The 16,114-nt window shown below is 46.5% G+C and overlaps 1 protein-coding gene across 1 annotated transcript in view; it reads right to left on the bottom strand.

Moving 5' to 3' along the window:
• The window catches only part of TANC1 (tetratricopeptide repeat, ankyrin repeat and coiled-coil containing 1), a 184,126-nt gene that overhangs the window by 49,060 nt on the left and 118,952 nt on the right, over window positions 1-16,114 (bottom strand). Inside the window, exons 7-12 of the mRNA XM_054722812.1 lie at window positions 11,335-11,598; window positions 5,307-5,408; window positions 4,180-4,461; window positions 3,255-3,412; window positions 2,052-2,283; window positions 236-402 (exon numbers count right to left, since the gene is read on the bottom strand). Of these exons, the coding sequence (XP_054578787.1) occupies window positions 236-402; window positions 2,052-2,283; window positions 3,255-3,412; window positions 4,180-4,461; window positions 5,307-5,408; window positions 11,335-11,598 (1,205 nt within the window). The remainder of the gene's footprint in view (window positions 1-235; window positions 403-2,051; window positions 2,284-3,254; window positions 3,413-4,179; window positions 4,462-5,306; window positions 5,409-11,334; window positions 11,599-16,114) is intronic.

Here is a 16,114-nt window from a genome sequence, read left to right as displayed (position 1 = left end):
CTGTGACTAATATTTCATAAAGTCTTAACCCTTTGCACTCGCTTGCTTTTTTCTCGATTCCTTTATTCTAATGCTAACCGTGTCGAGTCACACTCGACATCCGAGTGCAAAAGGTTAATATAGTTTTCAATTCAGCAGCTAAATAGTTTACAACCGTTTAAATTGTTAGCATTCATCACTTTAAAATTTGAGATTAAGGACTTGGAAATAGAGTTGAAAATTCTTTTTTTTTTACCTGAAAATTTGCTCTTACAGTCACAATCAACTTCAACCAGGCAGGAAACTTAGAGATAATTTTGGTAATAAATGAAGAAAGCGTGTCTCCATAATCAGGTTTATGAAACTCAGCTTCATTTAAGCCATCGATCAAAATAATGTATTCTTCTTCAGGAATTTTCTGCTCTGAAAGATAAAATATTTTTTAATTAAGAAATTATACATTTCTATACGATGGCACCACCCAGTGTATTTTAACGCACCGTTTAAAGTGTTGGGAAAAACTAAAAAGGTCTCCATATGGCAGAAGAAATGGTTTTACATGGGAGCATATTTCCTATTAAACTTATAATGAAAACTGGAGCACCGAGCCAAAAAGAAAACCACTTCTCACAGAACAGTTTCCAGAAACATATTGCATTACACACACTTGGCAGAAAGTCGCCCGTGTATATGATACAGTTCGCTCTTCATAAGCGGCTGTCTCTGGGCGAGCACAGTGAAGAGGACATACACAGAGGAAATCCGGAAAAGACCCTCAGGCCCCCTCCCCCACTGACAGACCACCCTCAGTGGATTTCTGGGAAAGGATTGACCCCCAAAGGGCGAAGCATCCAGCCCAAGGCACACAGCTAGCTGGGGGTGAGAGCTCTCCTACAAACCTACATCTAGTTTCCTATTGATCAGCACCAACTTTCTGCCCAGGGAACTGAGGAAAAATGATGACATCGGCTTCAATTCCCTCTCTCCAGCACCTTCTGGAAGAAGTGCTATGAAGGCGGGTAAACTAGCTCAAACGATGAGGAGGAGGGAGGATGAAAAAATGAAGGGCCCGTAACAGCACTAATGCCCCGACCTTGTAAAATATTCAAGGTCAGACTTCCAGAAATGGCTTCAGGTTCAACTCACCTGAGCAGAGGCCCTGAACAAAACAGGCTGGCAATCTCCCTAAACCAGTGGTCGGCAAACCGCAGCTCGCGAGCCACATGTGGCTCTTTGGCCCCTTGAGTGTGGCTCTCCCACAAAATACCACGTACCCTAATTAAGTTAATAACAATGTACCTACCTATATAGTTTAAGTTTAAAAAATCTGGCTCTCAAAAGAAATTTCAATCGTTGTACTGTTGATATTTGGCTCTGTTGACTAATGAGTTTGCCGACCACTGCCCTAAACAACGACTTTATCCCCTGCTATGCAGGAGTGCAAACCTGGCAGGCAGCAGTTCCTGGAGCGTCTAGAGGATCTACAGGTACAAATTAGCTGCTTTGGAAATGTGTCCATTGGGGAGTTACTTGTTAGAAATGCTTCACTTAAAACGACACCATTTGCTAAGCAAAATAAGCCAGTCAGAGAAAGACAAGTATCACGTAATCTCACTCAGATGTGGAATCTAATGAACAAAATAGATCCAGAGACACCACAGCATGGAACAGACTGCAGCAGGCGGGGCCGAGGGTGGGTGGGAAGAGATCCACCAAGAACTTGCATGCATAGATGCATAAGCCATGGACACGGACAACAGGGTGGTGAAGGCCTGGGGCAGGGGGTTGGGGTGGGCTAGAAGGGGTCAATGGGGAAAAGGGGGGGGGCATATGTAATACCTTCAACAATAAAGATTTAAATAATAAATAAATAATAAATAAATAAATAAAACTACACCGTTTGGGAGGGGCCTCAGGGAGATGGCTCTGAGGAAGGGGATGCAGATCCACCCACACCCTCTCCCCGCGCCATCTCACTCCCACCCCAGGACCATGCTAACCCCTCCTTCTGAGGACAGCCCTGGGGACTCTGAGCCACTACTGTGGGGGCTCTGGGGGGCTGCTGGAGGTACCGTTTCTCAGGCTTGTGAGCGGCTCCAGCACTCCCCTCTTGAAGGCAGCCACGGGGTCCTGCACACAGGACCGGAGGCTCAGCATGCTCTGCAGCTGGGGCTCCCTGATCAGCAGGTCTCTGTAGGCGGCCAGCTGATGGGACCGGCACAGCAGAGCCGCGATGCTGTGCACGAACTCGGGCACCAGGCACGTGTACGTGTTGTCCGCCTGGCAGTAGTGGTAGGCCACCACCTGGGGGGGGGGGGGGGAGAAGCAGACAGTCAGAGTCACCTCACCCTCTTCACATCCACACCACAAGTGACACTGGAGAAGTTCAACAGGGACAAAATCAGAAATCACCCAATTCCTGCCTATCCCGTGAAAGGACAGGGGGGTTCCCGCCTGAGCATTCAGAGGAGGAGGAGTGGTCCCTTTCACTCTCGCACGGGGACGAAATCCTCTTGGCTGCCCATGCCAGCCATGGAAAGTGAGGAGCAGGGATCTGGGGTAGAGAAGCACTCGTTTCAGCCCCTGTACCTACCTCCTGGCCCAGCCCGGGGTTTCCTCACTAGAAGCCCCTCATCACCGCCCACTCCCGGTGGTTCTCCAGCTCCACTGTCTCGCACCGCTGCTGCTGGGGAGACCCACACGGCTCACCAGGAGCGAGATGTAACAGATTTAACGCAGGAGGGTGGCTTCTGAAACCCGTGATGGAAGCTGAGCAGATGGAAAATTTCAGAAGGATCTTGACGACCATGAGTGTAGGAAGAAAAGGTCAGCCAAGTCTCTTTTACAACATCACAAGGAATCTCTGACAGAAAGACAGAGGCCCCAGGGAACAGAGCATCGGCTTGGGGGTCGCATACAGGCTCCCAACCTCCTGCTCTCCTTCCAGCCGTAAGGGTGGGTTGGTGGAAGTGCAGGAATACCGCCTGCTGATCGAGGAGTTTTCAGTCCATCATTTAAGATGAATACGAGTCCACTGCCAATGTCTGAAGCTATTTATTTTCATTAATACCTTTCACTTGCAGTACTCCATCACAATTTTATCCAAAGCTGTACTTTTGCATTAAGCCACTGCTGTCTCCGTTTCAAGATCCCTTTTATAATTCATTTTTCAGAAGCCCAACTCCCTCTCTCTCTCTCTCTCTCTCTCTCTCTCTCTCTCTCTCTCTCTCTCTCTCTCTCTCTCTGCAAGTTCTCGTAGACCAGGAGCACATTACCTTGGACGCGAGGTATTTTGCTGCATCCTCTCTCGGTCTCTGGTTTTCAGGAGTGTCAGACCCCAACCCAGCAGGCGTTTTGGCCGTGGTGGTACCACCGGGAGAAGTACTTGGTGAAAGCAATGGAGTGAATGGAAGATCCGGGGAGGAATCTGAAGCTACAGAGAAAAGAGACCAATTCCATCATTTACATCAGAATGGGGGTATGCATGGTGGGACATTGAACATATTTCTTGGTTAGAGACAGAGAGCTTAATGAGTGAACGAAGGTGCACATGAGAAAACCTGTCCCCTCTCAGCCCTGTCTCCCACCCACCAGTTGTCCTCACTGGAGAACTGGTTTCTCATTTCTTTTATTACATGATTTTTGTTTTTTAAAAATATCTTGCATGGCTCACTTGTTCCTGGTTCACTATGTTAGAGACATTTTCTTTTCATGTGTTTATTACACATAAAATAAGCCATAAATAGTCACATCTTTGGCTACTCCATCCCATTTCTAAGTTGACTTTTACATTTTTGGTAAATCCAGCACGGAAGACAAAGGCTGCAGAGCACAGGGTACAAAAGAATTCTGCACGGACTCCTTCTGGCTTGTCCTGCCAGGAGCCTCCCCACCTCGGTTTTAGGACCCCAAATTCCCCAGGCACTTGATGGGGGCTCATCTCTGCTCACAGAAAGAGGGAGGCATGCTTTGCAGTTGGGAGGCACCAGGGAAGGCCTGCCTCACCGCAGAGGTCACAGCGACACAAGCTCCACGATGGGCAGACGGACACCCAAACAGTTCAACACACGATCGCAAGCCTGACAGAACAGCTGGAAAAACTTGAGGAAACCGGGAATTTATGTCTACCCAAGCAGCAACTTCCTCCATCTATCGGATATTAATATAATAAGCCAGACAAGTAGTTAAATGCAGACATACTTTTAGGTGACGAGCCGGGGCTGTTGGAAGCAATCTGCCTCATGCGGCTTCCGTGGCAGCTCAGTGCCACCAACTTAGAAATGATCGCTGTCTTCCCAAAGCCCACGTTTCCCACCACCACCGCCCCTCTGTTCTCCGTCTGCTCCGTGTTCCGCAGGCTCTGCTCTATCTGCTGGAAGAGCCACTCCCTTCCCACAAACACGGAGTCGGTTGTTATGCTCGGTACTTCAAACAGCAGGGGCTTCAGCAAAATGTCTTGTGGCTTGTAGGGAGCGAATCGTGCTGAGGAAAGAAAAAAAGACCATTATTTTAGAAGAATGCCATAATTTTATACACTAAAAAAAACCACCTCACTTTATCATTGCATGTATGTTACACTTAGTATACACAGCCTACAGTTTTACCCCAAAAAGGATCTGTATTTCCAATCTGATCCTATGAATACTCCTGAAATACTTCATTTATCATGCACTACTGTCACTACAGCGTATCCTACTAAAATGACTTTCTGGTCCTTTTATGCCTCTAAAGTATTCTCATGACTCAAGGCCGACACACAGAATTAGAGGAAGTGATTCCAAGGGCCACACCATGGCTCATCAGTTCAGCTCAAAGAATATTTAAGACACATTTCTTCCAATGCTGTGTGAGTAAAAGGAAAATGCGTTTTCCCTAGCGACAGGGCCCCAGCTCTCACCTGGTGTCGTGGCGCTTTGCCCCTTTTGGCCATGCTATCGACCACACACCTGTGCATTATGGGTAGATGTAGGAGGTGGCCAATACCACCCCAAAAAAGTGAAACAAAGTTGATTCTTGGTTGATGACCAAAAAAAAAAAAAAAAAATTGAAGGAGTGTTAAACTACTCCTCACTTCAAAATAATATGCTGCAGAATTATTTTTCAACTCCAGAAGGAAGTTAATCATATTTTAAGACGTATATAATTATTAAGGAAGGCCCCCTAGCACACCTTCCAGATAAACTTTTAAATCCTCCCTTCCTCCTCCCCCGCCCCCCGACAGCATGTTTAACTGCTGGCTATCACGGATGTTCCATGTTTCGTCAACGAGCTCCTACCCACGGGGACAGCAATGCAAGGATAAATACCTCTGACTTCCTGCGCCCTACCTCCGGCCGTGCTGTGCCACGGTAACCTAATGGACGTCCGAAGAGGTGCATTTCTCTGCCCGTCTAAATAGCTCAGATCTTCCAATTTGGTTGAGCTCGTCGCTGTAACATGAAACGGAAGTTTAGTCTCTTCAAAGTTGAGTTTCGTATCATACCCAAACTACTAGAATTATAAATCACTAAACAATCCCGCTCAGGCGTTCAACTACATTTACTTCAAGGTGATTTTGATTTTGCTCACCCAACTCAATTTATTTTCCCAGTGATGTTTACCAAAAAATGTTAAAAACAAAACAAAAAAAAAACAAGTGCTCCTCATTCTTAAATGAAAGTCATGTTGATACGGTTGCTAAAAATCTCCGTGATTCCTGGAAAGTGACAAATTTCACCATAAGTGTTTATGAAGACATCTGACAATCAAGTGTCACTCCACAAAATTCCAGTCCTACTGCAAACACACAGCACAGCCCAGAGAACCCCGCCGCTGCTAGAATTCCAGCCTCGTTAACCAAGCAGACTGCCTGTACAATTCTAGTGTTCGCAACCCGCAAGTCGGCTCCTGGCAGTAAAAGTAGCCTTTCATTGGAAATAAACATATTCCTAAGCTTCAAAAGTGTGCATACACACACACACACACACACACACACACACACATACACACACAAATATATACGTATATCTATATATTACATTATATAACACTAGAGGCCCGGTGCACGGATTTGTGCACCAGTGGGGTCCCTTGCCCTGGCCTGCAGGGATCAGTGGACCTCTGCGCCGCCACAGCCTGGCCTTACCGCCAGCTCGTTGGGCTCCAGCCCACTGTCCACCTCGATCCCGCACAGCACAAAGTAGTGCATGAAGCGGCAGGTGGCCGGGGAGGAGCCCGAGCCCGAACCCAGGCTGGGCACCATGCAGCTCCTGCTCATCCCGGCCCACTGCGCCTGCCACCACTCAGGCACGCAGGGGGAGTGTCTGCGGGAGAGGCTCGCACAGCTGCAGCTGCGCTTGCCAGCCATGAGCCTGACATCTGGCGCCCGTCGGGCAGCTGAGCGGTGCTCCTGCTGTGGGAGCGCACTGACCACCAGGGGCAGCTCCTGCATTGAGTGTCTGCCCCCTGGTGGTCAGTGCGCGTCATAGCGATGGGCCGGTCTTCCTGTTGCTTAGGCTTTCATATATATAGATAGATTACATATGTATGTTCTTTTTTAAATTCTAAAGAGAACTAATCACATTTCCCTCTGTAAGATTCGCAGCACATAGGTACCTTTAAAAAGGATTTAGGGTCTATTCCAGCAAAGACACAGGTGGGTTATAAAAACAATGCAAATAATTTTACTAATCCTCAGCAAATCTTAGAAACAAATATACAGTGTTGTTGGTTTTTTGTCTTTAAAAAAAAAAATCTCCTCTGAATTGCATATCTAGGTCACAATAAGGAAATCTAAATGAAATTAACCTAATTTGGTTTGTGGAATGAGTGGCCCAATACAAAGCCCTGCTGCTCTTAGACATATGATGATCATCCAGGACAACAGAACACAGATGTCATCTGAGGGCTGAGGAGGAGGGAGGGGGAGTTACATTCCAAGGGCTAAGCCTCCTAAGGACTGGGGAAACCACCAGTGGGACCAAGCTTCAAGGGACAGAAGTCAGGTAGGGCCACCCTATGCTGTACCCTCTGGCTCTGACGCCCCTGGCACCCCCTGCCTGATGTGGGCCCTCCCGATTTTCCCTTCTGAGGCCTCAGTCCTCTCCTTCCTCAGCGGCAGCCCCACCCTCTCCTTCAGTCGACAACCTCCCGGCCGGCTCCATGGCCGGGCTCTGTGACAGCGTGCCCTGCTCCCCTTCCCAGTCCGTGGAGAAACACCTGACACTGACTTTACAAGAGCAGACACTTGTGCTTCTGCACCGTCTCAGTGCATAGCCGCAATGTTCACACACCGTGAGCACATCCACATCAGGGCTTCACTCTGTTACACAGAGTCCGCTAACTCCTCATCAGAACCTCCAAATGGACCTAGGTTACGGGAATCCAATGGCAGCTTCTAGTTTCTTGACCAGCCTGTGGTGGGCCACCAGGACCACACCCATCACCCTGGCTTCCTATGATGATCCAGCTTGGAACATATTTGCAGGCTCCTGCCTGGGACCTGGGCCTCTGCAAATGGCGCTCTCCTCAGCATGCCTCACCCTGAGGACCCCCACGCATCCCAGGCTGCGGCTGAAGGGACAGCCAGCAGTGTAACCCATGAGCCAGCTCACGAATGGGAACAGCCACGAATGTCGGACCTGCGGCCGCAGCTCTGGCGAGCGCAAAGATGCTGGGAGCCTCGCCAGGGCCCCACTTCCCTTCTTCCTGACCCCTTAACCCATGACATTCGGCCTGGCCGGTGTGGCTCAGTGGTTGAGCATCAACCTATGAACCAGGAGGTCACAGTTCGATTCCTCTTCAGGGCACATGCCTGGGTTGTGGGCTCAATCCCCAGTGGGTGGCATGCAGGAGGCAGCAGATCCATGATTCTCTCTCATCATTGATGTTTCCATCTCTCTCTCCCTTTGCTTTCCTCTCTGAAATCAATTAAAAAAAAAAATATATATATATATTAAAATATATATATATATATATAACACAAGACATTCGGTTTATAGTTCTGTGACAACCTAGAGGATTAAGAATATGAGACTGTAATGGATTGTAAAAGAAGCCCTTGTTTGACACACATGCAGGAGATGAAGTTTCAAATGCGTTTTCAGATTTCCAGTCGCCACAGTTTCAGCTCCAATGTACACAACAATTGGCCCCCGTAACTCCACAGCGCTGTCAGCCTCTATTCAAACACCAGTAAGCTGCGTTGAAATGGGCCACCCCTCAGCAGGGCTGCAAGCCACCAGCTGCTGGCTGCCTCTGCTTTCTGAGCTGTCGTCAAAGGCACAGAGAGAGGGTGGAGGGTGGAGGCAGGGAAGCCTTGGCCTCCCAGCGGATCCCACTCTGCCTTCTCACTCGTGCCTACAGTAGATTCCCGGGAATTACAGTACAGGATTCAGACTCATTTCCTGGTACCTAACACTACATGCTTTCAAAATCCTAAACACTGTTCAGGGCCGAGAAAAATCAGAGGTAAAGCGGTAACTTCATGCTGCAATAAACCTACTGCTAATATCTCTACAATTAAACTAATTACACGCTTACTGCACACACACTGCGCCCAACACCTGGGTGAGGAGTACCCTGGCACATGCTGCAGGAAAGAGGTTTCACTGGGGCGGGGGTGGAGAGAAGGGGGGTGGGTGGAGTGGAAGGAGAAGCAGAGGAAGGCTCATCTAAGCTGAGCAAAGAGAAGCATCTGTTGAAACATCAGGGACTAACCTATCAAAGGTAAATGCCATTAAGTCCAGGCCATTATCAGTTCGAGTTTTAAGAAAATTGGCTGGTTAATGATGTTTGTTGGTTTCCTTGAAAACTAAACAGTGTTCTCTGATCCACCTAGGAAGTATTTCAAAAGGAGGGTAAAAAAAAGTAGTAAAAAATAATAGCCCCTAATTACCCAACTTCTAAATGATCTAAGAAAGCACCTTAAAGGGTTCTCATTCTGTGTTTTAATAAAGGAGTAAGGTGTCCGTGCCCTACATTTGACGTGATATACAGTAATAACCTGACTGCAGGACTGCAAACCAATTCCATGCCAACAAATCGTTTACAAAGACAATCTCTGTGTAGTGAAACCATCTCCAAACGTAGCCAACTTGTTTTTATAACCCTTGACATAAAAATTTTACTGTGCTAGATGGTTAATGGTGAACAGACCACCACAGTGCTTTGCAACAGGCCCGATGACAAGAACAGCTGGCAACCTGAGGCATCTGTTTCCATACCCGTGTTCCCAGGGGGCGGGAACCGGGTGCCTTGAGGTCAGCATCCCCCTTCCTCCACCCACCGGTCCTTAATCTGCATACATCACATTCAATCACTGGATGTTTCCTAGCAAATGGAATTTATGTTTATATGGATCTTACATGCAAATACTTCCTCAGGATTGCAGTATAGGGTCCCTCATGTATTTGTCACCCTTCAAACACTGAGTGTTGCCTACTCCCTGTTGTAGCAGCGTGCCTTCTAATCACTAAACAAACAGTGCTGCATGTAGTACAGATCACCTGAATCTTCTGCTCTTTTCAACAATACCTGAGAGATCCTGCCATTCCCTCTTCACTGAGGCTCAGCTTTAGGGTCAGGAGGGTGGGCAATGAAAAATCTACCAGATGCCCAGCTTGTCAACACATACGATGCTGGAAGGCACTTGCCTATTTCCTTTACAAAACATGCTTTCAGTTTATAAAATGTGCAATGCAGAGCAAACGAGCAAACCCATTAGGCCAGGCAGTCACTGCTCAAACCCAGAGTGCAAAACCCTCCCAGTTCCACAGGAGGTCTTGCTCAAGTGCATACGTAGAGGCTAATGAATGAACACAGCAGCAACCAGACAGCCCTGCTCCGTAATCACTGCCGACGCCTGGAAAAGCTCAGCTCACACCCACTGTCACTTCACAGGGCGGGAGAGCCCATAAAAGAACATCAAGCAGGCACATCACCCCAAACGGGGGGGCTTTTAACACTGTCGACTTAATTTATTAATGTTTCTCTTTATTTTAAAATAGCTCCATGAAACTGAATACAAGTTTGCTATGTTGTTGAAGTCAATAAAACCATCAAGTTCTGGGATAACACAAATGAAGCATTTACTGTAACTAGGTAAATCCGGTCTAAAATGCCTGGGGGACAACATGTTACACCGTAGGTAGCGGGATGGTGGTGGGAGGACACGAAAGCTTTTGGAAGAACCATCACTCATAAACCCTCCCGTACCACTCTCTGGCAGACACGCCAAGCCTCTCTCCTGGAATAAGGCCACTTTATGTCCTTTGAAAGCGAATTAGAGTTGTGTCTCGGAACTTTTCCATTAGGGCAATTTATTTATCAAGCTGTTTCAGAGTTTCGTTGTTAAAAAAAACCCCACACACACAACAAAGCACCCAACAACAACCAGAGTGACCTGCCACATCCTGAAGGAGCAGTAAAAATCACAGGAAAAGCCTTTGATGTAGGAAGGGAGGACCTGGGTCCACACATTAGCAGAGGAGAAATTTTAAGCATTGTGTTGGTAACAAAGAATGACTGAAACTAGTTCCTCTTCTAAGTTCAACCCAAGGGCACTGAGTTTAGAAACTCAGGACATGAAAGCAGGCATGTCAGCTCAGACGCAGAGTTCCTCTCTCCATCCCAACCCCCAACCTTCTCTCCTCGATTGCAACCACCCACTGACCAGTTGTGCAGCAAGTCACCACTCGTGTATGTCTTCTTAGCTCCGGCTGCCCCAGGGTGCCTGCTTTCATTTCCTCAACCGAGAGCCCTCACTTCCGCTGCTCATGTTTTAAGCTGTGAGATCCCTTACAACAGAATTACACAGAAACTGACCTCCCATCTGTATGATGGGCCTCAATGGTAGAGGCTAAGTTTGAAAGTTGGATTAGAAATTCTTTGTGCTGAGATTAACAAACTCACTCTGAAGTATGATTCCTGTTTACCGAGATGTAATACAAAGTCATGAATTTACTCAGGCTTCAAATAACAAAAACAAGGACAGAATTTTTGGTACTTTATGGCTCTTTGAGAGGGAAGAGAGTCTAAATATAGGGCGTCCCCCCAAAAATGTATACACACACACTTTGAATAATTATAAAGGCAGTGTTTATTAAAAACACATCTCCTTTTCAAAACTGAGCTATCAGCTGTTTAAGTGGGTATACTTTTTTGGGGACTTCCAGAGCAGTAGGATCCCTTAAAGACCATCCGGGGGAGCCTGATCCTGTTTCCGCAGGGGTACACTGGAGGTCTAGAAAAGGTTAGGTGCCTGACCCCGGATCACAAAGCCGGCTGGTGTCTGCATTAGATTCCCAAGGGGAGAGAGCGAACACGGGCACCTCAGGCCCAGCAAGATAACCCTCCTAAGGAGAAGCGTGGCCTTACCTGCAACTGAGTTGGGCCGTGGCATTATTAGCGAGCTGGAGCTCTGAGAGTAAGGGACTGGACCATCTCCTCCGGGGGCTTCAGCTGTGGGCAGCACGCTCTCTGCTGACCCAGCGGGCTCCTCTTCCGCCACTGGGGAACAATTATCTGCCCTCCGATCATGAAGCACTCCCTTCTGCACCCCTAACCTTAGGCTTCCGTCCTTATTCCATTCCAAACTGGAGCCACTCCGGTCATCATTTTCGGATGAACTTGTAATCGTGGCTGAAATGAGAGACCAAAAGACTTTGAAGGCCGCCAGGCATCACTGGGGCTGTTGAGAATTCACACACACACACACACACACACACACACACACACACACAGCCCTCCCCACCATCAAGGGAACGTTTTCCGGTCCACACAGATTTTTATCTAAGTCTGCTTCATACAATGTATTTTGGTAAATTAGAAGAATGTTGCTTAATAGGAGATATAAACTGCTAAATTATTCTACAGGGGAGGAAAAAGAACGCTGATAAGAAGATAATAAAAAAGCTGTCTAAACATATCTGGAGTTAATGGTATATCTGTGTGATTTGGAGATGATGTTGCCTCTCTTTTTTTAACACAGATGAATTGCTCACAAAAGAACTTATATCTCATTAAATTCCTTTGACCCTTTAAATAATTTTTCCAAATTAACATCTGTGTACGGGGGGGGGGGGGGGCGCGGCGGGGGTAGGGGGGACAGGGCAGCACCATGGTTCATGCAGAAAAGATGCAGGAAAAAAAATCCATAAAAACAAAAATGCAGTGATAGAGTCAAGCAGAGAATTTGGTCGTTAGCATTAAGCTTTGTAACATCTGTTCAGGACCAGCCCGAGAGGCTGACTGGACTTTATTCCTTGAGTGGCGTAGACTGGAAAGCCGCTATGTAAACAACGCAAGGAAAACACAAGTGTGGGAAGGATCACATGACTGCAGAATTAAAATTTAACCTCTAAGGAAGAAAATCTGCACAAAGAACGTCTAGGCAGAAGAGGAAAATGATGAAGAAATACAGCAATATAGGACAAGGCAAAAGTAGGTTTACAGTTATGAGCATGTGAAAGTTTATTCTTGTATTTTTTATTAAGCATTGTGTTCTTTTCCATACGAACAACTGTAAACCTACTTTTGGCCCACCGGTACGCACCCTCTGTCGCTTCTATAAATAGCCACTTCCAATTTCAAGGCCCTGAGCCATATGTGATGTTCACCAAGGACTCTGGCTTGTGTCCTTGAGAACAAGGGCCATGTCTTCTGACCCCTCTGTGTCCCTGTTTGGATCCACTTAAATGGGAGTGCGTGGGGTCAGAGTGCATTCAGAACCCAGCGCCTGGTTTAAGCTGTTTCATCCACATACCAGGAGGACACACACTCTTATCAGCAGGCTGGTGAATTAGCTCCACAGAGCCTGCTATCTGGGGTCAAAGGTCCGAAGGGGTTTTGCTTATTTTTACAATGCTCCTTAAGCCTAAGAAGACAAAACAATTTCCTCACTGTGACTGCAGGGCATTCTGCCCCAATCCTAAAACTGTCTTGCTCCAGCTGCTCCAGTCAGGTCTTACCATTCCCGTCTTGTCTATTTAAAAATCACCTCTGCACTCTGAAGCCTTGTTAACAACTATCTACCACCTGGATCTCTTTTCTGAACAGCACTGTGCCTGGCACATGCTAAGTGCTCAATAAAGGTTTGCTAATTCAATGGGTGAGCAAATGAACACACTTCTATTCCAGCTGTGGTCAGAGACACCGCCTGTCACCTCACTGCTACTGGTTCGGGATTGTTGGTATTCTGTCTCCAACTAAAGTGTAAATTTATTTGTGACAGGCCCGGCATACCTTTTGGGTGTCTGTTATTATTCCCAAGTATTCTATCTGGAGTATTACTACTCATCTCCTATCTGTTTGGAATCCATCACACCCTTCATTGTGTGGTCCATTAAAAAAAAGCCCTCCCGTTCATAGGAGCGTCAGTATAGCAAGCATGACTTTCTATCCTAAAAATGCTACTGCCGGTGGTAATAGCAGCAACTAGCATTTACTGAAGGGTACTGTATGTCATGGACTCTGCTAAGCGCTTCACAGGAATACACTAATTTATTAATGGGATGATTGCTCACTACTCATGGTAATTAATTACTCATTGCAACCCTGTTAATAAGTTGTGCATGTGTTACAAACCTTCGTTTATAATGCCAGTATTTAGGACTCAGAAGCCTTTTCCTGAAATAGGCTATAATTAATTAGGTCCCCAGGCCGTGCCAATATCTAAGTTACAGGCTGGGGTGGGGGTGATTTATTCGGTTTTAGAGTTGTCTGTTTTATTTTGGAGTCCATATCCTTAAGGTGAAAAATAAAGTCAAAGTGATGTTTCCCCTAAGTATCATGCACTTCAGAGTCAAACCCCCAAGGATCTGAGTCCTCACCCAGACCTCGAGCAGTGGGAACACAGACAAGGGACTTCCCTACTTCCTGTGGCAAGTGACAGCCCCAGAAGCAGGGCCAGCCTGGCAGGGCTCCCGGACCGAAGGAATGGGCTGAAGGCCCAGTTCTCACCAGACAGCCACAGCGCCCAGGCCCTGACGCCTGGCAGTGTCCAGGTCCCGGCGGTGAGCAGGAGAGTGGGTGGGGAGGAAGGCCCAGCTGCAGAAACAGTGGCTGAGATGAGAAGGCCCAGACAGGGGCGCCACTTCAAAAGCACGGTGTTACGAGCTATGATATGTTTGTAAGTAGGAGCCTCTCCACTGCCCTCATGAAGTTCACCGTTGCTCACATTATCCACTTTAATGACATGAATTCCCGTTCATCAGCAATAATTAATTGCCATTAATGAGCAATAATCTCATTAGTAAAGTAGTGTATTCCTGTGAAGCACTTAGCATTCCGACATCCACACTCCCCGGGGCCCTGAAGCCAGAAGCTCTGAGGCCACGGCCCTCCAACAAAGACACTCCACTAAGATTGCCCCACTTCGCAAGATTCCTCCTCCCTGGGATCCGATACCGGGCCCACCTACATGGCTCGAAGCCCAGGCAGTGTACTTGCATCACGGCTCAGGCACCATCAAGTCCTAAAGCAGATCCAATGGGGCAGATCAAGGCCCACCTCTCCAGTTTCCCTGCGTGACCTCGGGAGCACACCAGGGAGGGCAGCCCCAGTCTCCAGCAAAGGAAAGCTGGTTCTGACAACAGATGACAGGCTACGCAAAATTCCTGTGTTTCTTTCCGGCTAACAAAATCCAAACTCCTAAATTAACCCAGTTGCCTTCAAGTTCACACACACACACACACACACACACACACACACACACACACTTTAACTATGATGACTTTATTTTAAAAAGCTCTAAAAAATAAGTGCCATTTGACATTTTTTGGAGACTGGATAATCTTTAAAGTTCCCTAACAACTCGAAAATTTTAACATCTTATTCCTTCAGCCAGTATAGATGGCAGCTTTTGCCAATTAAGACTTGGTATGAAGAGATTAACCAAAGAACTTATATGCATATGCAGGGTGTCCCAAAAACATGTGTACACACTTTAATAACTGATAGCTCAATTGGTGTTTCTTTCTTTTCAGACAGACTAAGCTTTGAACAAAGGAAATTCTTCCTAAAATGCTACTGGACATTTGAAAACACAGTTGAAATACAACCACTGCCTTTATAATTATTCAAAGTGTGTACACATTTTGGGGGCACACAGGGTAGCTCCCAAAATGTAAACACACTTTGACAGCTAATAACTCATTTAATTTTCACTCCTTTTCAGGTTTAACTGATTTGAAATAAGTGGTGAAGTCAGACTAAGCTTTGAACACAGAAAATTTATCCACTAGAATTTCTTATGGGGATACATACAAGTTTATGGTACAAAATCGGCAACAGTTGACGAACTGAGAGAGCACAAATACTGAATAAAATTATTCTTGATGTTTGTGATTCCATTGCTTTGTGTTATCAGCAGTGCCTGGACCAGAACAGTCATCAGTTTGAAAGCAGGCCATTGACAGAACAAATTATTCATTTCTGTAGATTCTTTTAAATTTGGAAAATGAATTATATGTTAATAAACACTGACTGTATAATCATTCAAAGTGGGCATACGTTTTTGGGGGACACCCTATCTGTATAGCCCATGGACACAGACAACGTGTGGTGGAGGCCTGGGGTGGGGCAGGGGCTGGGTGGAGGGGGTAAAAGTGGGGGAAAATGGGGACATCTGTAATCCTCTCAGCAACAAAAGACTTGCTATCATCACTCAGACTGGGTCTCAAACATGTTTCCAACAGGCAAGATTCTGTAAATGAGTGACTTATCAGGCCTCGTGTTAGCAAGCTGTGAGGTTACATGGTGTTCCCAATGTAGCAGTAACTTAGGTTGGGTACTGCTCACTGATTTACATGTGTTACTTCTGACTCTCTGTGTAGTTTGAAAATTATTTTTAGCCACAAACAATGTGTTATCTTCCTCTGTAGTAACAGCACATTTAACTAGACCTACTATACTAGTGCACAGGGTTATACTATTTAAAAAAAAAAAAAGTTCAAAATATATTAGGACATACACATGACCACAACCTTGAACAGAGATGGAGGGGCTGAGAACCATCAAACCCACCCTTATAGATACTTTCTCAGGAGAAAATGATCACACACACACACATACACACACACACACACACACACACAGTTAATGGTATGTCTGATACCAGTTCTTTGACTGCACACTCCTTTTACCACGCACAGTGCTC

This window comes from Eptesicus fuscus, chromosome 11 (assembly GCF_027574615.1).
Source record: "Eptesicus fuscus isolate TK198812 chromosome 11, DD_ASM_mEF_20220401, whole genome shotgun sequence".
NCBI classification, from domain to species: Eukaryota; Metazoa; Chordata; class Mammalia; order Chiroptera; family Vespertilionidae; genus Eptesicus; species Eptesicus fuscus.
This window is presented reverse-complemented; position numbering and strand designations above follow the sequence as displayed.